The 25,721-nt window shown below is 44.2% G+C and overlaps 1 protein-coding gene and 1 long non-coding RNA gene across 2 annotated transcripts; one reads left to right on the top strand and one right to left on the bottom strand.

The window, feature by feature from the left end:
* Positions 1-1,360: 1,360 nt before the first annotated feature.
* LOC121554459 lies at positions 1,361-5,230 on the top strand. Its single transcript, XR_005997696.2, has 3 exons — positions 1,361-1,762; positions 2,936-3,281; positions 3,565-5,230. It is a non-coding gene; the product is annotated as an uncharacterized LOC121554459 (long non-coding RNA).
* A 4,032-nt stretch (positions 5,231-9,262) lies between these two features.
* LOC121554466 (claudin-7-A-like) lies at positions 9,263-16,450 on the bottom strand. The gene is made up of 4 exons (XM_041868064.2): positions 15,295-16,450; positions 11,253-11,417; positions 10,393-10,477; positions 9,263-9,502 (listed from the first exon to the last, which is right to left on the bottom strand). Exons 1-4 carry the CDS (start codon positions 15,515-15,517, stop codon positions 9,328-9,330), a joined length of 648 nt encoding a protein of 215 aa, XP_041723998.2. The 5' UTR covers positions 15,518-16,450; the 3' UTR covers positions 9,263-9,327.
* Between the last annotated feature and the right edge of the window lie 9,271 nt (positions 16,451-25,721).

Below are 25,721 nucleotides of genomic sequence, written 5' to 3'. Positions count from 1 at the left end.
TAGAGGAATTGAACTCAGGTGTGATAAACCACAGTTGAGTTGTGTTATAACAGGGGGGGCAAACACTTTTTCTCACAGGGCCATGTAAGTTTGGATTTGGTTTTCCCTTAATAATAACAACCTTCATTTCAAAACTGCATTTTGTGTTTACTTGTGTTATCTTTGACTAATATTTAAATTTGTTTGATGATCTGAAACATTTAAGTGTGACAAACATGCAAACAAATAACAAATCAGGAAGGGGGCAAACACTTTTTCACACCACTGTAGTCCCGACACAAATCTAGGGTTGCTACCCAAGCTGGCTGGTCATTCGTTCTATTGGTTCGGTTGCCAGAGACGTGACCCAGTCATTCAGTCTTTTTGTTCTGTATCTATGGACGCGACCCAGTCGTTCATTCTAAATGTTCCATTGCCATACTGGCTGGCAATGTTCTTATCACTACGGCTAACTTAAAGTGATGTCAAAAAGTGCAGCCAGAATAACAGCAAAGTAGGTGCATTTGCATTTGTTTAAGCTGTTTTCTAGTGACATTTATTTGGATACATCCATAACAATGAACTAATGAGGTGCTATTTCACCTGGCATAGAAAATGTGCTCTCTTGTCAGGACAGTGTTGTTCAGAGGAGCTAGCCAACAACACAGCTAACACAATCACTTCAAACTGAAGCTGGAAAGACAGCAAACTAGCTGCACTTCGTTTCATTTGACCTGTTTTCAATTGATGGTTCTTTGTATGTATCCATACAAATTATGCTGATTCATGATTTCGACTGGCTGAGAAAAGCTGCCTGTCTGTCTCATCCCGACTCCCGACACGTTCATTACTATGTGACAGCTGGAGATTGAATTTGAATATTGAAACAATGTTGCAAATGTTGGAGAGACAGACAGCAAGGTTTATACAAATCTCCACTGTTGAAAACGAAATGTTAGTCTAAAAGAAATATGAGATAATGTCTAGATGCTTTTTATAGTGGAGATCAAGTTTATAAATTGCCTGGCTGGGCTGATGAGACAGTGGATTGCGCAGTCAGATGGAACAGAGTAAATTGGCATTTTAATGTCATAGATTCAGTCAGTGGTAACTTGTGGAATAGACACCGGCTGGAATGCGGTTTTAACCAATCAGAATTAGACCCACCAGTTGTATAATCTAGTACACCTATCAATCATTAATTAATTTGTGACAAAGTCCCTCATAGTGATGTGGGCAGAGCAGTGTGTACTAGTCAGTCACAACACTAGGAAATCCCCCATTTACGTAATTTAGCAGACGCTGGTATCCAGAGCAATTAGGGTTAAGTGCCTTGCTCAATCAAGAGCACATCGACAGATTTTTCACCTAGTCGGCTCGGGGAATTAGAACCAGCGACCTTTCGGTTACTGGCACAACGCTCTTAACCACTAAGCTACCTGCCGCCCCCAGTGAGAGTTATGACAGCATGTGAACGGACATTTCCAACAATGGAGTTGTATCGACCGTGCAGAACATGGCAGCGTAGCTTGTAGTGTTGTTTGAGTCAAATCAGAGATGGTTAGCGAGCTGGTCTGTCGCCAGTATTGTGGAATAATTAGAATGTTTGTAAGTGGCGGCATGCACACTCAATTTGTGCTAACGACATTAGACCTATATCAGAGAAGAAGAAGAAGAGTTACGACAGAAAGTGCTGGTCCTTTAAGTGGAGACTTCCTGAGACAAGCGTTACAAGAAGGAACGTATAAACAACAAGCGCTGATCACAACGACTGATCTTTAAGGTAAGATACTATGTTTATAGATATGAGACACAGAACTTCTGTTAGTGATAAGGAAAATGGCAAGCTCTCTTATAGCAAGCCCAGGCAGGCATGGCAATATTTGAGCATTGACAATACATGACAAACACTTTACTTAACACTATAGTCCAATTGTACAGGCCTATGTTTCTGTGTACATGTAGGTCACTATAGAATTAATGTGCTAAGAAGGCTTATGGTGTGAGTAAGAAACTATGCAAGAGACTTAATTCGTCCATTCTGTTGTTTCAACTGCAAACGAGACACTCCCGTTTTGCGCACTCGATTTGACCAGAACGCAGGCACGCAACTGTTTCATGGGAGAGGCTATACGGACACGCCTGGTGCCCAAATTGATGACTTTTGTCGCGCAGCGAGAGTTGAGACGAACGTATTCGGTTCAGTCAGTCGCCCCGGTGAGCCCTTCCCAGCTTGCTAGTTATTGTTGTGGCTAGAAACTTCAGCGAGAATTTGAAACTTGTCTGCAGAAGTTGGGACTTGGGAATGTTCAGTATCACTTTTTTGTTTTTTTTCCGGACTAGGCCTGATTGTTCGTTTATTGTATTTATTTATAAAAAATGTAACATCAGACATTATATGCCGTAGTTAAACATTTTTGCTATAAATCACTTCAATCAATGTACTTGAGCTGTCACCCTGGCCTGGTATTGGCTACACTGTCTAGCGTAGGCCTACTTCCCTCTGCTTACTGCGGGAGCGAACAGCGAAGGACACTGTGTTCCCTGTTGTTGTGTTGTCGGCTTGCAGCCAAACTCTACCCATTGAGCAGTGTAGACTGTATCACGGTGACATCCAGATGGTTACTACCAATATTACAAGTTATTTCTCGTGTAGGCTGCTATCCTACTCGAAATAAAATCAAGTGGGATGGAAGAAATTGGAGATGGTGAGAAATAGGCTACAAAGTTATTTTCCCTTCGACCATCGAAATAAACATCACTTCTTTCACACTTTTTAACTAGCTCCATGCTGCTTTTGTTGACAGCTAGCCAGCATAAACTAACTGGGAAGGGCTTATAAAGGACGACTGATTGAACAGAATCCAGCTGCGCGTTTTACGTCGTCCATTTGGGCACCAGGCGTGTCCGTATAGCCTCTCCATGTTTTCATGGCAAATATTTTTCCTATCTGCAGGTTGTGTCGAAGTGCTATTTCTGCTGATTTCGCTCATCAACAATCCCAGAACACTGTTTAATACCATTGCGGAATTAAACCCAATTTCGGCGACGTGAGAAGAGAATCAAGGAGGACATCTAGTGGACGCGACAGAGAAGAGCACGCGCGCCCTGCTGTAGAGGAGAGATGTACGGGATGCCAGAATTGATTCCACCTAATGGCCCGAGACAGCCAGGTCCGGCAGGTCAGTTCAACCCGGGACATACCCAGGTGGTAGCACAGAACGGACATGGTGAGAGACCGAACCCACAGAGACTAGGGCAGCGGGCGCCCAAGCTCGGACAAATTGGTCGTTCTAAGAAAGGTGAGTAGCCTAAAGTGGAAAGATCAACTTTTTTCACACTGAATACCCACATATTTTGAGACAGAGAGATACCATATTGTGTTTTTGTGATAATGTCGTTTTTTTGTGAGTATAGAACAAGAGGGTATCTTCCATTCAGAGGTTAATTTAAAACCGTCGCTTTATAACGTTATCCAAATAATAAGAAAATATGATTCTGCTATTCTCTACGTTAAAAACACTAACTGTATGAGTAGATGGCAACTACTAAACCTTAACTCTCATGTTACCGCTCCCTTTCCAGTGGACCTAGGGGACGAGGACGTGGATGATATCATGAATAATAACGGACAATGTCCCATGTCCCTCAACCTCTCACCCATCACCTAAACACCACATGTGCCAATGAAGATCTTCAAAGCCAGACTCAACTGAATCAATTTGGCCTTAATCAACCAACATTACAAGTGACCTCACTGAAGCTAGGATATTAGATGGAAACGCTCATCGTGGCACAAAGAGGACAATTCTATTGCCGGAATTCTAGGATTCTATAGACCTTTGCATCAAAAGCTTGTATATTGTGCTTCATTTAGCTGTTCTTATACTGTGAATGAATTGTACTGAAACTTGTTCTGCTCCTATTACCTCCGTAGTGGACTATCTGCACTTGGAAAAGTACAGTGTGGCTTGTCTCTAAAGCTTCTAAAGGGCTACATTTGAAAAAAGTTGCACTCTTTAACTTATAAGATGAAATGGAAACCATCCTTGGGCCCGTATCCACAAAGTGTTTCATAGTAGGAGTGCTGATCTAGGATCAGGTCCCCCCTTGTCTATAATGCACACTTGTCTATATTATTCATTATGATCTAAAATTCAACACTGATCCTAGATCAGCCCTCTGAGAGGCTATGAATACAGTTCCCTTATTGGTTATTGATTCTACAAGGTGGATGTTGCGGAAGGAAGGAAGGAAGGAAGGAAGGAAGGAAGGAAGGAAGGAAGGAAGGAAGGAAGGAAGGAAGGAAACCTGTTAACGTGTAAAGTGCAGATGGAACATTGGGTTACTAATTGTTGTGACTTAACCTAAATCTGTGGTTCTCTCACCTTGTGGAGTATCAGGTTACTGTTGAATAATCACTATTTTGGAATGCAGGGACAGTTAGAAAAGATTGCTACTGATAATTTATATTTACAACGAAATATTGTTTTGGTTTATTAAATTTTTAGCAAATGTTTTCAAAGAATTTATATTATATGGGTTATGTTGTTTTTCTTATGTTATGGCGTAACGGTGCACTTTATGGGAATAACTGTATGTGACAATGAAACTTTGCATATTTCTATGCACAGATTCTATTGAAGCATCAAAACATGTCAGGACAATTTTCCTGTCCAAAAGTGCTACTTTCTTCTTTGGTGTTTAAATATTTTTATAATAATGGCTGAGTCCCGAATGGCACCCTATTCCTTACATGGGTCCTATAGGCCCTGGTCAAAAGTAGTGCACTATATAGGGAGTAGGGTGCTGTTTGGGACACACCCACTGTTTCATGGTCATAGGGACTATAAGGACAATGTTGACCTAACCAAAGCATGTAACTTTCTTGTACACTTTGGTCACGTTATGTGCATTGGGAACATTTGCATAAAAATGGGATGAGTGTTGCATAATAATGCATTATTAGGAATAAAAGAGGAGCTTTTCTTTTTTAATGTAACATTTATGATTGCTAAACAACCTCCAGAATTACGCAAGCCTATGTCGAACTTCTAAACATCCAAATATGAGCCCCCATGTCGAGACAAATACGACAAATAACACATCACACGCTGTATAATACTCCTGTTGTGTATTTTACTACCAGAGTTGTTGTATAATGGGATATTGACAGTTAAGACATTGCATTTTAACTATTGTGATGTCAACTTAAAAAAATAAAAAAATGGGCTAGATAAGCTACATGGCATTTTATTAAAACAATCATTTCTAAAAACCTTTCAGAACATCTTAATCTTACAACAGTAGAAATATAATTACTATTAAGTAATCTAGTTACTATTACTATCTAGCAATTTCATTTCTATGATTACAACATACAAATACAAAAGCACCCAGGGTAAAAATTTTGCTGAGCATCTTTTTCAGGCAAAGGGAGGATGGTTGAGCTTTCTCAGTGTGCAGCACAAAGATCCAACATCAAATATTCCTTATGCTGTTTAAAACCAAAGGCACAAACACAAGGCTGAACTGGACTACTCTAGCACTTAGGAATGGTACTACTGTAGTCTGCTACATTTAAAACACAAACAGAAGCTACATTCTAAGAACACCACTAGCATACTATCTAGAATGCGTTCCAAATATATTGCTCCATCTTAAGTAGAATGCTAGTGTGGACATCAAAAGCGTGCAAGCCTTCATACAGAGTAATGAATAAATGATCAAACACAAATAAAAACAAGTTTGATGATAATGTACAGTGCATTTGGATAGTGTTCAGACCCCTTGACTGTTTCCACATTTTGTTACGTTACAGCCTTATTCTAAAATAGATTACATTTGTTTTTGTCCTCATCAATCTACACACAATACCCCATAATGACAAAGCAAAAACAGGTTTTCAGAAATGTTGGCAGATTTGGTAAAAATAAAAAACGGAAATATCACATTTACATACAGTTGAAGTCGGAAGTTTACATACACTTAGGTTGGAGTCTTTAAAACTCGTTTTTCAACCACTCCACAAATTTCTTGTTAACAAACTATAGTATTGGCAAGTCGGTTAGGACATCTACTTTGTGCATGACACAAGTAATATTTCCAACAATTGTTTACAGACAGTTTATTTCATTTATAATTCACTGTATCACAATTCCAGTGGGTCAGAAGTTTACATACACTAAATTCACTGTGCCTTTAAACAGCTTGGGAAATTCCAGAAGCTTCTGTTAGGCTAATTGACATCATTTGAGTAAATTGGAGGTGTACCTGTGGATTTATTTCAAGGCCTACCTTCAAACTCAGTGCCTCTTTGCTTGACATCATGGGAAAATCTAAAGAAATCAGCCAAGACCTCAGAAAAAAAATTGTCGACCTCCACAAGTCTGGTTCATCCTTGGGAGCAATTTCCAAATGCCTGAAGGTACCACGTTCATTTGTACAAACAATAGTACGCAAGTATAAACACCATGGGACCATGCAGCCGTCATACCGCTCAGGAAGGAGACGCGTTCTGTCTCCTAGAGATTAACGTACTTTGGTGCGAAAAGTGCAAATCAATCCCAGAACAACAGCAAAGGACCTTGTGAAGATGCTGGAGGAAACCGGTACAAAAGTATCTATATCCACAGTAGAAATGAGTCCTATATCGACATAACCTGAAAGGCCGCTCAGCAAGGAAGAAACCACTGCTCCAAAACCGCCATAAAAAAGCCAGACTACGGTTTGCAACTTCACATGGGGACAAAGATCATACTTTTTGGAGAAATGTTCTCTGGTCTGATGAAACAAAAATGGAACTGTTTGGCCATAATGACCATCGTTATGTTTGGAGGAAAAAGGGGGATGCTTGCAAGCCGATGAACACCATCCCAACTGTGAAGCACGGGGGTGGCAGCATAATGCTGTGGGGGTGCTTTGCTGCAGGAGGGACTGGTGCACTTCACAAAATAGATGGCATCATGAGGAAGGAAAATTATGTGGCTATATTGAAGCAACATCTCAAGACATCAGTCAGGAAGTTAAAGCTTGGTCGCAAATGGGTCTTCCAAATGGACAATGACCCCAAGCATACTTCCAAAGTTGTGGTAAAATAGCTTAAGGACAACAAAGTCAAGGTATTGGAGTGGCCATAACAAAGCCCTGACCTCAATCCTATAGAAAATGTGTGGGCAGAACTGAAAAAGCGTGTGCGAGTAAGGAGGCATACACACCTGACTCAGTTACACCAGCTCTGTCAGGAGGAATGGGCCAAAATTCACCCAACTTATTGTGGGAAGCTTGTGGAAGGCTGCCCGAAACGTTTGACCCAAGTTAAACAATTTAAAGGCAATGCTACCAAATACTAATTGAGTGTATGTAAACTTCTGACCCACTGGGAATGTGATGAAAGAAATAAAAGCTTAAATAAATCATTCACTCTACTATTATTCTGACATTTCACATTCTTAAAATAAAGTGGTCATCCTAACTGACCTAAGACAGGGAATTTTTACTAGGATTAAATGTCAGGAATTGTGGGAAAACTGAGTTTAAATGTATTTGACTAAGGTGTATGTAAACTCCCGACTTCAACTGTAAGTATTCAGACCCTTTACTCAGTACTTTGTTGAAGCACCTTTGGCAGCTATTACAGGCTTGAGTCTTCTTGGGTATGATGCTACAAGCTTGGCACACCTGTATTTGAGGAGTTTCTCAAATTCTTCTCTGCAGATCCTCTCAAGCTCTGTCAGGTTGGATGGGGAGCATCGCTGCACAGCTATTTTCAGGTCTCTCCAGAGATATTAGATTGGGTTCAAGTCCGGGCTCTGACTGGGCCACTCAAGGACATTCAGAGACTTGTCCCGAAGCCTCTCCTGCGTTGTCTTGGCTGTGTGCTTAGGGTCATTGTCCTGTTGGAAGGTGAACCTTCGCCCCAGTCTGAGGTCCTGAGCGCTCTGGAGCAGGTTTTCATCAAGGATCTCTCTGTACTTTGCTCCATTCATCTTTCCCTTGTTCATCTTTCCCTTGATACTGACTAGTCTCCCAGTCCGTGCCAGGTTTCCTCCAGACGTGACACTTGGCATTCAGGCCAAAGTGTTCAATCTTGGTTTCATCTGACCAGAGAATTTTGTTTCTCATGGCCTGAGAGTCCTTTATGTGCCTTTTGGCAAACTCCAAGTGGGCTGTCATGTGCCTTTTACTGAGGAGTGCCTTGTGTCTGGCCACTCTACCATAAAGGCCTGATTGCTGGAGTGCTGCAGAGATGGTTGTCTTTCTGGAAGGTTTCCCATCTCCACAGAGGAACTCTGGAGCTCTGTCAGAGTGACCATCGGGTTCTTGGTCACCTCCCTGACCAAGTCCCTTCTTCCCCAATTGCTCAGTTTGGCTGGGTGGCCAGCTCTAGGAAGAGTCTTGGTGGTGCCAAACTAAGGTATTTCTGTTAGTTTTTTTATACATTTGCAAAAACTTCTAAAAACCTGTTTTCTCTTCGTCAATATGAGGGATTGTGTGTAGATTGATGAGTAAAAAAATTATTGAATCCATTTTAGAATAAGGCTGTAACGTAACAATGTGGAAAAAGGGAAGGGGTCTGAATACTTTCCGAATGCACTGTATATTACATATTGCAATAATAAAAACAAACACTTCTTGTAATAGTCAATGCACCTGCTGAGAATGACTGTGTTGAGAGATATTTCATAATGGGACAGAGTATATTGCAGGCCTGTATGAAAAGCCCTCTCCCTTTTGGAGTGCAATAGTGAATTGCCTGGTAATTCACCATAGCGTATACAGTAACTCACAACTAATGTGAAGTTGCACTTGGCTTGAACATTAAAGACCATTGGAGACGGTCATGTCTACAGAAAACGCCATTGTAAAAGTATTGGTGGTGCTCTAGTCCCTTTTCCTATTATACATACATAGCTATCCCCTGAGTATGCCAAGAGTAGGACCTTAGCACCGCAACAAGTTTAATTGACTACCTTCAATTACAATGGAAATGTTAATTTAAATAGACAGTGTTTCTTACAGGGAGGTGAGTGTTGCCCATGATGCTGCATCTTGGCTGTAATAAGAGAAGTGTGTGTGTGTGTGATACGAGTACATGCACCCAAAGACATGGTCCGTTAATATAAGGGGGATCCAATAACCAATTATAGTGTATTTGTGAGGCCCACTCATAAACTCATAAACAATTGTGGAATGTTGGGAGGGGGTGAGAGACATCACTCAAAAATAAACTACTGCATGATACGGTCCTGTTAGGGTGGGGTGGGTGTCGTTGGGGGGGGCATGTCTGTAAACCTCACAACAATTTCTGTAAATCTCATTATAATCTGGCAGCATGATTTATTTAGCTCACACGTACTCCTTGGTGCTGCCGGAGGGTGAGCGGGCACTCACGCCACTCATGACAGGGTATTTGAGCACCGGCTTTTTACTCCTGGGGCAGGAAGATGCCAGCATGGCTCCCCCCAGCACGTCCAGGAAAGAACCCCCCCAGGCGATGAAGATGGCTGCCCCAAACTCAAACCTGTTATTGGGAGATGGAGAGAAGAGTGAGACGTTGTTCTAGAACAGCGTTCTTACATTCTTCTCCTGGAAAGCCATGTGGTGTGCAAATTTTTGCTCCAGCCTAGCATTAATTTAAGTCACTAATCAAAGACTTAAGTCCCCTGTAGCTCAGTTGGTAGAGCATGGCGCTTGCAATGCCAGGGTTGTGGGTTCGTTTCCCACGGGGGGCCAGTATGAAAATGTATGCACTCACTAACTGTATGTCGCTCTGGATAAGAGCGTCAACTAAAATGTAAAAAAAAGATGGCGCCGATAGACACGACACCCTGTTTCTAACTCCTAGCCAACTTTGTTTGCTAGGTATTACTGCACATAGAAATGGTAGTTATAGACCCGTAATTCTCATTGAATAGAAGTCTAAGAAGCGGTAGATCTGTTCTATGTGCGCTATTTCTATACTTCCCGTTCTTAAGTTTTGTTTTTGTGTCTTTTACTTTCATTTTTTTACACCAGCTTCAAACAGCTGAAAATACAATATTTTGGTACAACGATTCTCTACACCAGGGTTAGGCAACCCTGTTCCCGGAGTGCCGCAGGTACTGAAGGATTTTGTACAAACTAGGCACCACACCTGCCCAACTGAGTAAATTGATCAGCTCAGTGATTGCCTAAATTCAACACACCTCGTCTTCCAGGTTGGTTAAATAAAAAAACATGAAGTGCCTGCGGCACTCTAGGAGCAGGGTTGCCTACCCCTGCTCTACACTGCGTTGCTTGTTTTGTCACATAAACTGAATTTTAGAAAACAGGAAATAGTGGCGCGATATCTGTAAATTGCACCTTTAAAATAAGACCACTCAATAGAATGGAAAAGGCCAATAAATTCAGGCTCTTTGTAGGGATACTTACTTGGTGTTGACAGGAGTATATGGGTTATAGAAGGCCCGGATGAGATTGTGAGCGAACCACGAGCAGGCCACTAACGCACACAGAGCTGAAGGAGAAGAACAAACCGATACAGACAGATCAGTACATCGAGACATCATCAAGAGGTATTTGAGAGAGGGGAGCCAAACACTTCTCAAGAAGTCAATTGGAGGCTAGCTATTGAGTCCCAGTCATTAGCTTTTTACTGCCATTGTCCTATAAGAGTGTCCAAATGAGCTAAGATCTGGTCCCCCATGTCCATTAATTATAATCTAAAAGAAAAAACTGATCCTAGATCAGCACTTCTACTCTGAGACCCTTTGTGAATAACAGGCCCTAATCATTAGCTTTTTACTGCCATTGTCCGATGAGAGGTTCTAATTACCTCTTATATAACAGTAATAAGCTGCATCCAAAATGGCACCCTATTCCCTATATAGTGCACTACTTTTGACCAGATCCCTATAGGCCCTAGTCAAAAGTAATGCACTAAGGGAATAGTGTCAAAGTAGTAGCCACAGAGTCAGTAAAACTGGCCCATTCTCTCCCTACGTGACCTCCAAGGGAACCTGGGTAGATGAGTGGGACTTTTATTGTGCAACGTTTCGACCCAAAGCTCTTCGCCAGGCTTAGATGAGTGGGAGAGCAGCTGGTGGCCAGACAGAGGGTCAAACTCCTCCTACATGCAGTAGTCTCTAAGATCTCAGACACTGGACCAGAATGACCAGGTGACCTCTAACACAGATCTTTTCATGTAATGTTACATAAGTAGTGCTAAAGAAAGATACAGTTATAGATACAAAGATTCTCTCTCTCTCTCTCACTCTCACTCTCACTCTCACCTCCAACCAGTAGGATGATGCCTCCAGTCATGGCGGTGCGAGACTTGCGCACTTTGTTGTTCCCTCCACAGGTGGTACACTTCATGCCCATGGTGGCCACGCCCAGCCCAGCAATGGATACGATGATGCCAACAATCATCAGGGCACGGGTGGCCTGGAGAGTGTCTGAGACACACACATACACACACCAGGGAGGGGAGAGAGAGTAGGAAAGGGAGAGGAGGGAAAGGAGTAGCAAGATAGTGAGAGAAAGAGGGAGGGAGGGAGGGAGGGAGGGGTGTGGTACAGTTATAGATATATTTAATTTATAGACATGGGGGATATATTGTAAAATAAAAGATCAGCAAGTCTCTCTCTCCCCTCTCTCTTTATCTCTCTCTGTCTCTCTCTCTCCCCCTACTATCTCTCACTCTCTCTTCCATCTGCTGTTGTTTAGGGGAGGGGGTAGTGAAAGCTACTGTCAGGACCCTCTAATCTGGCACCCCATCTCATAAAACTGACAGAGGGAGGGAGAAGCAGAGGCCACCCAAAACCAGTCTGTGCCAGTCCAGGCCATTCCTGAGCTCACAAACAAAACCCTCCAGCCCTGAGAAAGGGAGGGAGGGATGGAGGGAAGGAGAGAGAGGGAGAGGAGGGGGGCGATTGAGGGCGGGGAGGAGAGGGAGGAGAAGGGATAGGAGGAGAGGTAGGGGAGAGGGTGATGTAGGGATGTACAGTCGTGGTCAAAAGTTTTGAGAATGACACAAGTATTGGTCTTCACAAAGTTCGCTGCTTCAGTGTTATGAGATATTTTTGTTAGATGTTACTATGGTATACTGAAGTATAATTACAAGTATTCCATAAGTGTCAAAGGCTTTTATTGACAATTACATTAAGTTTATGCAAAGAGTCAATATTTGCAGTGTTGACCCTTCTTTTTCAAGACCTCTGTAATCCGCCCTGGCATGCTGTCAATTAACTTCTGGGCCACATCCTGACTGATGGCAGCCCATTCTTGCATAATCAATGCTTGGAGTTTGTCAGAATTTGTGGGTTTTTGTTTGTCCACCCGCCTCTTGAGGATTGACCACAAGTTCTCAATGGGATTAAGGTCTGGGGAGTTTCCTGGCCATGGACCCAACATTTAGATGTTTTGTTCCCCGAGCCACTTATGCTACTTATGGCAAGGTGCTCCATCATGCTGGAAAAGGCATTGGTCGTCACCAAAACTGTTCTTGGATGGTTGGGAGAAGTTGCTCTCAGAGGATGTGTTGGTACCATCTTTATTCATGACTGTGTTCTTAGGCAAAATTGTGAGTGAGCCCACTCCCTTGGCTGAGAAGCAACCCCACACATGAATGGTCTCAGGATGCTTTACTGTTGGCATGACACAGGACTGATGGTAGCGCTCACCTTGTCTTCTCCGGACAAGGTGTTTTCCGGATGCCCCAAACAATCGGAAAGGGGATTCATCAGAGAAAATGACTTTACCCCAGTCCTCAGCAGTCCAATCCCTGTACCTTTTGCAGAATATCAGTCTGTCCCTGATGTTTTTCCTGGAGAGGTGGCTTCTTTGCTGCTCTTCTTGACACCAGGCCATCCTCCAAAAGTCTTTGCCTCACTGTGCGTGCAGATGCACTCACACCTGCCTGCTGCCATTCCTGAGCAAGCTCTGCACTGGTGGTGCCCCGATCCTGCAGCTGAATCAACTTTAGGAGACGGTCCTGGCGCTTGCTGGACTTTCTTGGGCGCCCTGAAGCCTTCTTCACAACAATTGAAGTTGAAGTTCTTGATGATCCGATAAATGGTTGATTTAGGTGCAATCTTACTAGCAGCAATATCCTTGCCTGTGAAGCCCTTTTTGTGCAAAGCAATGATGACGGCACGTGTTTCCTTGCAGGTAACCATGGTTTGAAGTTCTTGATGATCCGATAAATGGTTGATTTCGGTGCAATCTTACTAGCAGCAATATCCTTGCCTGTGAAGCCCTTTTTGTGCAAAGCAATGATGACGGCACGTGTTTCCTTGCAGGTAACCATGGTTCAAGCACCACCCTCCTTTTAAAGCTTCCAGTCTGTTATTCTAACTCAATCAGCATGACAGAGTGATCTCCAGCCTTGTCCTCGTCAACACTCTCACCTGTGTTAACGAGAGAATCACTGACATGATAGCAGCTGGTCCTTTTGTGGCAGGGCTGAAATGCAGTGGAAATGTTTTTGGGGGATTAAGTTCATTTTCATGGCAAAGAGGGACTTTGCAATTCATCTGATCACTCTTCATGACATTCTGGAATATATACAAATTGCCATCTTCAAAACTGAGGCAGCAGACTTTTTGAAAATTAGTATTTGTGTCATTCTCACAACTTTTGACCACGACTGTAGGAGGAGAGAGGAAGGAGGGAAGACATACTCCTCTTCTGCTGTATTCTAAACACAATGAGGGCATGCCAGTCATGCAAATTGGGACTACCATGGAATATCACCCCTGCACCCCACAGTCCCACCCTAACCCCCCTGTACCCCACGGTACCACCCTGACCCCCCTGTACCCCACAATACCATCCTGTACCCCACGGTACCACCCTGGCCCCCTGTACCCCACGGTCCCACCCTAACCCCCCTGTACCCCACGGTACCACCCTGACCCCTCTGTACCCCACGGTACCACCCTGTACCCCACGGTACCACCCTGGCCCCCTGTACCCCACGGTACCACCCTGGCCCCCTGTACCCCACGGTACCACCCTGGCCCCCTGTACCCCACGGTACCACCCTGGCCCCCTGTACCCCACGGTCCCACCCTAACCCCCTGTACCCCACGGTACCACCCTGGCCCCCTGTACCCCACGGTCCCACCCTAACCCCCTGTACCCTACGGTACCACCCTGACCCCTCTGTACCCCACGGTACCACCCTGGCCCCCTGTACCCCACGGTACCACCCTGACCCCCCTGTACTCCACGGTGCCACCCTGACCCCCCTGTACCATTCCAACTGTCAGCAGTTACAACCAGTTAAAACTGGAACTCTTAAGTGTTCTAAGTGTCATAAATCTGAACAAGCATCTCTGTTCAATGAAACCCCTCTCACCAACCAGTATGACATGAGAAACCAAGAAGAGTAGATGGGGAGTTATATCAAATTACACCCAGGTTCTCTTCATCATGGTTCCCTAAGGGTCTAGGGCGAACCAAGGTGGGAGGAAGAGGGAGGGGAAGGGCGTAAAATTCCTGCACAGGTTACTGTGTTGCTGTCGCAATGGCTACTCCTGTGTTCTGTCCTCTTTTGGTTGTTTACCATTAGTTAGTTAGTTAGTTAGTAAGAACCAGGACGTCTCTGGCATCTGGAGCCCCAGCCAGCCCCCTCACTGTCCCACCTTTCTATGCCAGGGTATATAGTGGGTGATGAATTGGCAGGGGGCATGCCAGTAGGGGCCTTACCACCTAGGGGGTGGACCGGCCCAGCCGTTTGAGAATATACAGCAGAGAGGGCAGGGGGGAAATGGGTTGGGAGGTTGCCAGGAACAGTAACAGGAATACGAACTCCAGGAGGTGTACTGGGGGTTCTGATAAGAGTAAATGTCAGATACGTTTCTAAATGATTTTTCAAGAGTAATATCCAGAGTGATTGAAGTGTCAGTGAGTGTGGCACCTGGAAAGGAGTTAACAGTATTCCACTGTATAATAATACAAAAGGTGCTACTAAATGATAACCATGAGAGGGGCAATTAAATGACTAACAGCCCCGAGGCGACACCTTTATCAGTGAAATCAATGTGCTCCATTAAACAAGAACTGCTCCATAGGAAAAGGGGTGGGGACCTCAGCTGACCGTCTCAGATGTCTGCTCACCTGTATCTCCCGTCAATCAATCCCATTTACTGGTACAACATTAGACTTTCCCGACACAAGTCACCATATTCATGACATTCCTACTTTGATAATAAGATAGCCTATAGGGCTATATGCATGCGTAATTCACGGTGCGTGAGTGCGCACAGGACGCGCAAACCGTAATCGAAATATAACGGTCAAATAAATATTTAGCTTATTTATACTCACTGTCTAGCTGCAGGATTGAGTCATATATTTTACATTGGAGCTGCCCTGTGCTCTGAAAAGCGCATGACATCCATAGTCCTTGGTACATGGCAACCGCCGTTATGATGTTGTCTCCTATGTACGCAGACATCTTCCACTGTGGAAGAATGGTCCCCACGATAAGTGCAATGACACCGACGAGTGACAGGAAGAATCCTAAAAGTTGAATTCCCGAGTTTGCCATCTTGAAAAAAAATAGATTGTCGATTATTTTTTTAATGAGTAAGTAAATAAGTTTATTTTGGCGAAAAAACTAAGAATCCTTTTTTGTGTGTGTGTCCAAAGGCACACAACAGTTCTCTTATTGCAGTCTATCTTTGCAAGGTTTACCTATCTTCATTTTATGCGGCAGAATAGCATCAGTAAACACAATCTCTGAGCTGTGAAAAAGTTGTTCTTGATCTCCTTTCCAGCTGTTATAGTTCGAGCCGCACCTTGAATACTGTAGTGCTGAGTGTGCGGGAAGGGGGATTTTAATTCTGCATGAGGGCGCGCGAGGGGGTGTGTGTGTCCCGTCACGGTGCCCGGTGATGCGTGAGAGGTATCTTCTCGCATCCCCTCCTCCTGGGGCCCTTACCGTTATGTCACGCCTATTGGCCAGGCTACTTCTTCATTCCAGGGAAGCTATAGTTGTTTCTCGAGCAAGTTGGTACTGTAAAAACAACGGTACAGTTCCTACCGGGCTGACGGTAACTATTTGTTCAGTTTCAGAATGCCAGCGTTGCTTAGCTGACAGGTGTTGCTGTTTCTCAGGCCTTATCCATTGAGAAAATCACCCCCCACATTATTGAAAAGATTAAACTGTTTGTACATTTGCCCCTGGAACTGCCTGTAGACACATCAGGTTCATCTTTTACATTCAACAGTTTGCCAAATGACAATAATTAACTTTTTCTTAGAATTTGTTTTCCAGTGAGGGATGCCTCTCCTTGTAGTCATATATACTGTATGTTTTACATTTCTGTATTTTTATACAGAGAAACAAATTGATCAGTCTTGTTAATAACAATATAAAGGCTTATGCATGCTTATAACATTATACCTGGATGCTTTAAGTGTTTTAAGTGATACCAAAATATCCACCAATCAGATTGCATTGTGCAGGTCCACAGTTCAGCAAGTCAGTAGGTTAAACTTATTTGTGAAGTAATTGAAAAACAGGATATACCTCAATAGAATATCTCATTAACAATCTTGAATAAAATCCTTGGGGGAATAATATTATTTGTCTTGACTAAGAGCTAGAGTTGTATGTGTGCGTGCGTTCACATGTATGTTGGAGCCTGACTGCAGCAGTGCCACTGACCTACATCTGTACAGTAAGGTAGGCTGTAGATCAGCCATGGACCATAACTCACTCTCCGTTTCTCTCCTCACAATAGACTGTTAGCCTCGTAAATACCTGACTGGCGTGGTAGAGAACCATTCATGTAAGCTCGTGAGATCAAGCGGCTTGCGAGGATAATAGACTGTACACCAACCATCTCAATCCCTCACGCCACCAATCACTGCATATTGACGCCAACTGCCACTGATGTACATTGTCCTTACTCAGCTTTAAAGCTGCAATCTGCAGTTCAAACAATAACGAAGCAACACCCCGCCATTGTTTTGGAGGGATGGGGCTGGAGAAATGAAACCACTCTCAAATTCATAGACAGAGCTCTCTTACCCTACTCGTCCAAATATAATGACCCACCTACAGTATTTAATCTGTCACACTGGCTGGATCAATTAATCATCCAATGAGCACTTCAGCTCACTTGCTGGTTGTGATTGTGCAGAAATCAGAAGGCAATGGGTGCCTTTGTCCCAAGAGCAACATGACTGGCGCCACAGTGTGTGTGATACAGGATTCTGGTGCCGACGAAGATGGCGCCCTCGCGACTAACTCTTAGTAAACTTTGCGCTATTTTGTTTTTTTATGTATAATTTTTTACATTATTAGCTCAGAAAGTGTTTTGTATCATTACATACAGCCGGGAAAAACTATTGGATATCAGAGCAGCGGTAACTCACCAGCATTATGACCAGGAATACGACTTTCCCAAAGCAGATCCTTTGTTTGCTCTCCCCAGGGCAATTGAACTGATTCCAGCGGTAGATCCAAAACATTGCCGGCGGAGGAGAGGCACTCGGAGCGGCCTGCTGATTCGACTTAGGAGGCACGTACACCACCCACCGCTTCCAAGTAATATTACTCGCTAATGTTCAGTCTTTGGATAACAAAGTCGACGAGCTCAGGGCAAGGATTTCTTTCCAAAGACACATCAGGGCCTGTAACATACTTTGTTTCACAGAAACATGGCTCTCTCGGGATATTCTGTAGAAATCGGTCCAGCCAGATGGGTTCTCAGTTCATCGCACAGACAGAAATAAATATCTCTCCGGGAAGCAGAAGGGCGGAGGTGTGTGTTTCATAATTAACGACTCATGGTGTAATTGTAGTAACATACAGGAACTCAAGTCCTTTTGTTCACCTGACCTAGAATACCTCACAATCAAATGCCGACCGTATTATCTCCCAAGATAATTTTCTTCAGTTATAGTCATGGCTGTGTATATCCCCCCTCAAGCCAATACCACGACGGCCCTCAAGGAACTTCACTGGACCTTATGCAAACTGGAAACCACATATCCTGAGGCTGTATTTATTGTAGCTGGGGATTTTAACAAAGCAAATCTGAGGACTAGGCTGCCGAAGTTCTATCAACATATCGACCGTTGTACATGGGCTGCTAAAATTCTCGACCATTGCTATTTGAACTTCCGGGATGGTTATAAGGCCCTCCCACGCCCTCCTTTCGGCAAATCTGACCACGACTCCATTTTGCTCCTCCCTTCCTATAGGCAGAAACTCAAACAGGAAGTACCCAAGGACTATTCAACTCTGGTCTGACCAATCGGAATCCACACTTCAAGATTGTTTTGATCACGCGGACTGGGATATGTTCCAGGTAGCTAGCTAAAATAATTTTGACGAATACACTGAAACGGTGACTGAGTTTATCAGGAAGTGTATAGGAGATGTTGTGCCCAATGTGACTATTAAAACCTACCCTAACCAGAAACCGTGGATAGATGGCAGCATTCGCGCCAAACTGAAAGCGCGAACCACCGCATTTAACCATGGCAAGGTGACTGGGAATATGGCAGAATATAAACAGTGTAGCTACTCACTCCGCAAGGCAATTAAACAGGCAAAACATCAGTATAGAGACAAAGTGGAGTCGCAATTCAACGGCTCAGACACGAGACGTATGTGGCAGGGTCTACAGACAATCACAGACTACAAAAGGAAAACCAGCCACGTCGCCGACACCAACATCTTGCTTCCGGACAAGCTAAACACCTTCTTTGCCCGCTTTTAGGATAACACAGTGCCACCAACGCAGCCCACTACCAAAGACTGTGGGCTCTCCTTCTCCGTGGCCGACGTGAGTAAGACATTTAAGCATGTTAACCCCTGCAAGGCTGCCGGCCCAGACGGCATCCCTAGCCACATCCTCAGAGCATGCACAGACCAGCTGGCTGGTTTGTTTACGGACATATTCAATCTCTCCCTTTCCCAGTCTGCTGTCCCCACATGCTTCAAGATGGCCACCATTGTTCCTGTACCCAAGAAAGCAAAGGTAACTGAACTAAATAACTATCGCCCCGTAGCACTCACCTCTGTCATCATGAAGTGCTTTGAGAGACTAGTCAAGGATCATATCACCTCTACCTTACCTGTCACCCTAGACCCACTTCAATTTACTTACCACCCCAACAGATCCACAAACGATGCAATCGCCATTACACAGCACACTGCCCTATCCCATCTGGACAAGAGGAATACCTATGTAAGAATGCTGTTCATTGACTATAGCTTAGCATTCAACACCATAGTACCCTCCAAGCTCATCATTAAGCTCGAGGCCCTGGGTCTGAACCGCGCCCTGTGCAACTGGGTCCTGGACTTCCTGATGGGCCACCCCCAGGTGGTGAAGGTAGGAAACAACATCTCCACCACTGATCCTCAACACTGGGACTCCTCAAGGGTGCGTGCTCAGCCCCCTCCTGTACTTCCTGTTCACCCATGACCGTGTGGCCAAGCATGCCTCCAACTCAATCATCAAGTTTGCAGATAACACAACAGTAGTAGGCTTGATTACCAACAATGACGAGACAGCCTACAGGGAGGAGGTGAGGGCTCTGGGAGTGTGGTGCCAGGAAAATAAACTCTAACTCAACGTCAACAAAACAAAGGAGATGATCGTGGACTTCAGGAAACAGCAGAGGGTGCACCCCCTATCCACATTGACGGGACCGCATTGGAGAAGGTGGAAAGCTTCAAGTTCCTTGGCGTACACATCACTGACAAACTGAAATGGTCCACCCATGCAAGACGGTGTGGTGAAGAAGGCGCAACAGAGTCTCTTCAACCTCAGGAGGCTGAAGAAATGTGGCTTGGCACCTAAAACCCTAACCAACTTTTACAGATGCACAATTGAGAGCATCCTGTCGGGCTGTATCACCGCCTGGTATGGCAACTGCACCGCCCACATCCGCAGGGCTCTCCAGAGGGTGGTGCGGTCTGCCGAACGCATTACCGGGGCAAACTACCCACCCTCCATGACACCTACAGCACCCGATGTCACAGGAAGGGCAAAAAGATCATGCCACTCTGTCATTGTTCGTCCATATATGTATATATTCTTAATTCCATTTCTTACTTAGATTTGTGTGTATTGGATATATGTTGTGAAATTGTTAGATATTACTTGTTAGATATTACTGCACTGTCGGAGGTAGAAGCACAAGCATTTCGCTACACCCGCAATAACATCTGCTAAACACGTGTATATGACAAACATTTGATTTGATTTGATTTGACTTCACACAGCTAGAAAACCACGATCCACAGCCAGACATTAGGAGGAAGCTATAATCATAGACGCTCTGGGAGGAAAGATCTCTGCAGTGCCAGAATACTGGGATTTTTGCAAGTCACCAGTGGATTAAAGGTACAATAATACATAGTGTTTGATGGTGCTTTCTTGGTGAGTTCAATCAAATAGGTTTTTCTCACAGAACACAGTAGGATGTCCCAAAGGCAGGGGCGAGCCCCTATGTGTCATAAAATAAATAAATAAATATTATTTTGAAAGAATAGCTGTCAAATCATTTGCATACAGGGAGGTACCAGGAAATCTGGTCATAATGCGGACACAGTGGACGGATATGAGACACATTTTAATACCATATGTAGACATATTTCTGAAAATGTGGGCACAATCAGAATGTGGACAAAGGACGCATATTAGCGTAAGGTATAAACGAGATTAGTGTTCAGCCGCTTCCTAGCCAGGCCCGGGACCTCGATGCTGGGCTCAGGGGGTCAACAAAGGGCTCATTGTTGCTGGGGAGAAGGTCCCTGTAACTTAAGGAATGTCCTCTAGTCCTATAGCTTGACTTAGAGGAGGAAGAGGAGAGGGGGTAAGTAACTTCTCCTCAGGGAACCCCTATAGCTCTCTCAGCACTGATCACCAGTGCTGTTGCTCCTAGTTACAGTATGTGATTTATCTATAGTCCTATTGGCTGGTATTGGAACTAGGGGCCAGAGCCCCCGGACACACAAAATAAACTGTTCTCTCCCTCTCTCCATCCCGTTCTCTTTTACCACCCTTTTTTTCCCTGGTAAACACACATTTGTCTTGTAATTTTTTTTTCTGTGGCACAATGCTCGACGGGAGAGCAAAACCAGCTAAATCAGCCCTTAAGAAGGGCAAGGCTAACACCTACTTGCCTTTCTCCCCAACCCTCCTCGGATGTTGAAGAGACTGGAGCCCAGTGAAAAGGATTGATTAAAGTCCCGTATGCTCCCTTGGAAGCCACTGTACCGTTAACAATAAAATATGCTGGGTTCTACAGCTTTCCCTGAAAAGCCAACAGTCCACAATGGACTAATGAGAGAGACTGACGCCCTCCTCCTCCTTTCTCTCTACATTGCTCTCCCTCGCTTTCGCTCTCTATTTCTCCCTTAGTCTTCTTACGCAACAAGATTCACCTTATGTCCAGAGACAGAAGGATAGTCCTAGTGACATTGTCTTGTTCTTTTGAGTTAATTTTTCTAATGTCAAACTATGATGTAATGAAAGAGGTCATGTTATTTTACTTTAGTACTGTATGTAGGCTGGACAATAGAACGAGTCAAAATTCACCCAAGGCTGAAAAACGGCAATAGAACGTTGGCTAAGCTGGAACACTAGCGCGAGCCCATAGCAAATGAATTGAGTCGAACGTTCGCAGAGTCTATTTTGACTCTTTCCATTCCATTTTGCTTAAATGGCACAATTTTTTTTATCCCTTTTCATATTACCATTACAATCTGTTCTTAGGACAAAACTGAAGAAAACCAACTCGTGTAGAAAGTAAACATCTGCACCTTGGTGTCAACTGTGCTTATGTATGCATAATGAGGAAGTAGGGAAAAAATTAAAACTTCTGACTATTTCTGGTCTTGTAATCGATGACAACCGAGCTCGCTGCCCGGACTTACATAATTACAAAGAGGAGATTCTCCTGATTAAAATGGTGTCCGACTTGAAAAAATCAAAATATACACGTTGCAAGATATTTAGCAAAATAGACCGGCATGCTTCTCCATAGAAAAACAATGGGTGGAGCTCAGGGTTCCAAGGGCAAAAGTATTTTGGGGCTAGCATTTGATGACAACCGAGCTCGCTGCCCAGACTTACATAACTACAAAGAGGAGATTCTCCTGATTAAAATGGTGCCCGACTTGGAAAAAATCTAAATATACACATTGCGAGATATTTTGCGAAATAGACAGACATACCAATATTTCCCCTATAGAAAACAATGGGACGACCTCAGAGTTCCATGAGTCATTTTTGTTGTTGTTGTTGACGTTTTAACAACCAGTGTGGGCAGGTCTCATTGCCAACAATAGCGAAGCAGGCATTGTGACGTAGAACAATGGGCTGGGAATAGAACATTCTGAAGGCGAGTTGGTGCCACAGTGCTCAATAGAACTAACAGGAGCTGGCAGGGTGAAAAATGCTCTACAATAAGGCCAGTTTTTTCGTGATTACTTCAAAACTACGACAAGCAGCTGTGACATATGGTAATATTATGAAATTGGGCTCCACAGCGGATGCAATGAACTAGTTTTTTTTCAGAAAAAAGTGTTGTTAAAAATGTTATGTGTCCAGCCTACTGTATATGTGTACTCAACTCTATGACCCATTGACCATATCACCTGTATGGGAGAGAAAATATGTTTTGATGACTGTCTACACAGAAAAGTACAGTATGTACTAATGTCATAATACTCCTATACCTCAATTGTTTTATTTTTATTTGACCTTTATTTGACCAGGTTGTCACATTGAGATCAAAACACCTCTCTTTCAAAGGACACCTGGCAATGAGAAGTCATGACCACCAATTAATGTACAGTAAATATATTGGGATTGGAGAGTAAACTGAACATGAGGCCAATTATAGGCCAATGGTATGTGAGTTCTCATAGAAACAACTCTTGAGACCAAAACAATGCCCTTTGGAATGGTGTATTGAAACGTAAATAGCCTGTTTACAACTCCATGCATTCACCTGCTGCTGCTCCCAGGGTTACAAAGCACATAGTGTAGTCCTGGGGCTGCTAGGTAGCCGTGCACTTGAAAGTAATCAAGGGGCGGGGTTAGAAATGAGGAGAGAGAGGAGAGAAGGGGGAGCGTTCAATGCAAAGACAAGGTTAGGTAACAGTTTGAGTATGTTGTTTAGTACCAGTTCACTTTCAACATGGGCAACTTTTTGGGAATTCTTAACAATAGGTGGAAGATTTCACATGAAAATAAACACTACAAAATCCTATACAAATAGAAGAGGGAACCATAGCTATAAGTAGTTCCTAAATAATACATTAACTTACAGTATTTTTACAGCAAGCATCTTTACAGCCCTCTAACCAATTGTACTATTATGTGTGTTTTTCCGCGTTATTTGTAATTTATTTTGTACATAATGTTTCTGCCATCGTCTCTTATAACCAAAGAGAGCTTCTGGATATCAGGACAGCGATTACACACCTCGCGTTGGACGAACACTTTTTCTTCAACGAGGCGTTCGCGAAGGATATTCTACAGACTCCCGACAAGGCCCAGATCCCCGTCATTCGCGTGAGGAAGAGACGGAGATATCGTGGGCGCAGATCCGGGTGCCTTGTAAGGATACGACGGCGAACGAGTAAACTGCCTCTCCCATCAATCCTATTAGCCAACGTTCAAGCTTTGGAGAATAAAATGGCGATTTAAGATTACGGTTATCCTACCAACGGGACATTAAAAACTGTAATATCTTATGTTTCACGGAGTCGTGGCTGAACGACGACAATGATATCATTCAGCTAGCAGGCTATACGCTACATCGGCAGGACAGAACGGCAGACTCGGGTAAGACGAGGGGTGGCGGTCTCTGTATATTTGTAAACAACAGCTGGTGCACAAAATCAAATACTAAGGAAGTCTCAAGGTTTTGCTCGCTCTGAGGTAGAGTATCTTATGATAAGCTGTAGACCACACTATTTACCAAGAGAGTTTTCATCTATATTTTTCATAGCTGTCTATTTACCACCACAAACCAATGCTGGCATTAAGATTGCACTGAATGAGTTGTACAAGGCCATTAATCAACAGGAAAACGCTCATCCAGATGCAGCGCTCCTAGTAGCAGGGGACTTTAATGCAGGGAAACTTAAATCCGTTCTACCTAATTTCTACCAGCATGTTAAATGTGCAACCAGAGGGGAAAAAACTCTAGACCACCTTTACTCCACACACAGAGACGCATACAAAGCTCTCCCTCGCCCTCCATTTGGCAAATCTGACCATAACTCTATCCTCCTGATTCCTGCTTATAAGCAAAAACTGAAGCAGGAAGCACCAGTGATTCGGCTAATAAAAAAGTGGTCAGATGACGCAGATGCTAAGCTACAGGACTGTTTTGCTAGCACAGACTGGAACATGTTCCGGGATTCTTCAGACAGCATTGAGGAGTACACCACATCAGTCACTGGCTTCATCAATAAGTGCATCGATGATGTCGTCCCCCACAGTGACCGTACGTACATACCCCAACCAGAAGCCATGGATTACAGGAAACATCCGCACTGAGCTAAAGGGTAGAGCTGCCGCTTTCAAGGAACGGGACTCTAACCCGGACGCTTATAAGAAATCCCGCTATGACCTCCGACGAACCATCAAACAGGCAAAGAGTCAATACAGGTCTAAGATTGAATCATACTACACTGGCTCTGACGCTCGTCGGATGTGGCAGGGCTTGAAAACTATTACAGACTACAAAGGGAAGCACAGCCGCGAGCTGCCCAGTGACACAAGCCTACCAGACGAGCTAAACCACTTCTATGCTCGCCGAGGCAAGCAACACTGAAGCATGCATGAGAGCACCAGCTGTTCCGGACGACTATGTGATCACGCTCTCCGTAGCCGATGTGAGTAAGACTTTTAAGCAGGTCAACATTCAGAAGGCCGCAGGGCCAGACGGATTACCAGGACGTGTACTCCGAGCATGTGCTGACCAACTGGCAAGTGTCTTCACTGACATTTTCAACATGTCCCTGACTGAGTCTGTAATACCAACATGTTTCAAGCAGACCACCATAGTCCCCGTGCCCAAGAACTCTAAGATAACCTGCCTAAATGACTACCGACCCGTGGCACTGACGTCTGTAGCCATGAAGTGCTTTGAAAGACTGGTCATGGCTCACATCAACAGCATAATCCCAGAAACCCTAGACCCACTCCAATTTGCATACCGCCCCAACAGATCCACAGATGATGCAATCTCTATCGCACTCCACACTGCCCTTTCCCACCTGGACAAGAGGAACACCTACGTAAGAATGCTATTCATTGACTACAGCTCAGCATTCAACACCATAGTGCCCTCAAAGCTCATCACTAAGCTAAGGATCCTGGGACTAAACACCTCCCTCTGCAACTGGATCCTGGACTTCCTGACGGGCCGCCCCCAGGTGGTAAGGGTAGGTAACAACACATCTGCCACACTGATCCTCAACACGGGGGCCCCTCAGGGGTGCGTGCTCAGTCCCCCTCCTGTACTCTCTGTTCACCCATGACTGCATGGCCAGGCACGACTCCAACACCATCATTAAGTTTGCCGACGACACAACAGTGGTAGGCCTGATCACCGACAACGATGAGACAGCCTATAGGGGAGGAGGTCAGAGATCTGGCCGTGTGGTGCCAGGACAACAACCTCTCCCTCAACGTGACCAAGACAAAGGAGATGATTGTGGACTACAGGAAAAAAAAAGAGGACTGAGCACGCCCCCATTCTCA

This window comes from Coregonus clupeaformis, chromosome 39 (assembly GCF_020615455.1).
Source record: "Coregonus clupeaformis isolate EN_2021a chromosome 39, ASM2061545v1, whole genome shotgun sequence".
In the NCBI taxonomy this organism is placed as follows: domain Eukaryota; kingdom Metazoa; phylum Chordata; class Actinopteri; order Salmoniformes; family Salmonidae; genus Coregonus; species Coregonus clupeaformis.
This window is presented reverse-complemented; position numbering and strand designations above follow the sequence as displayed.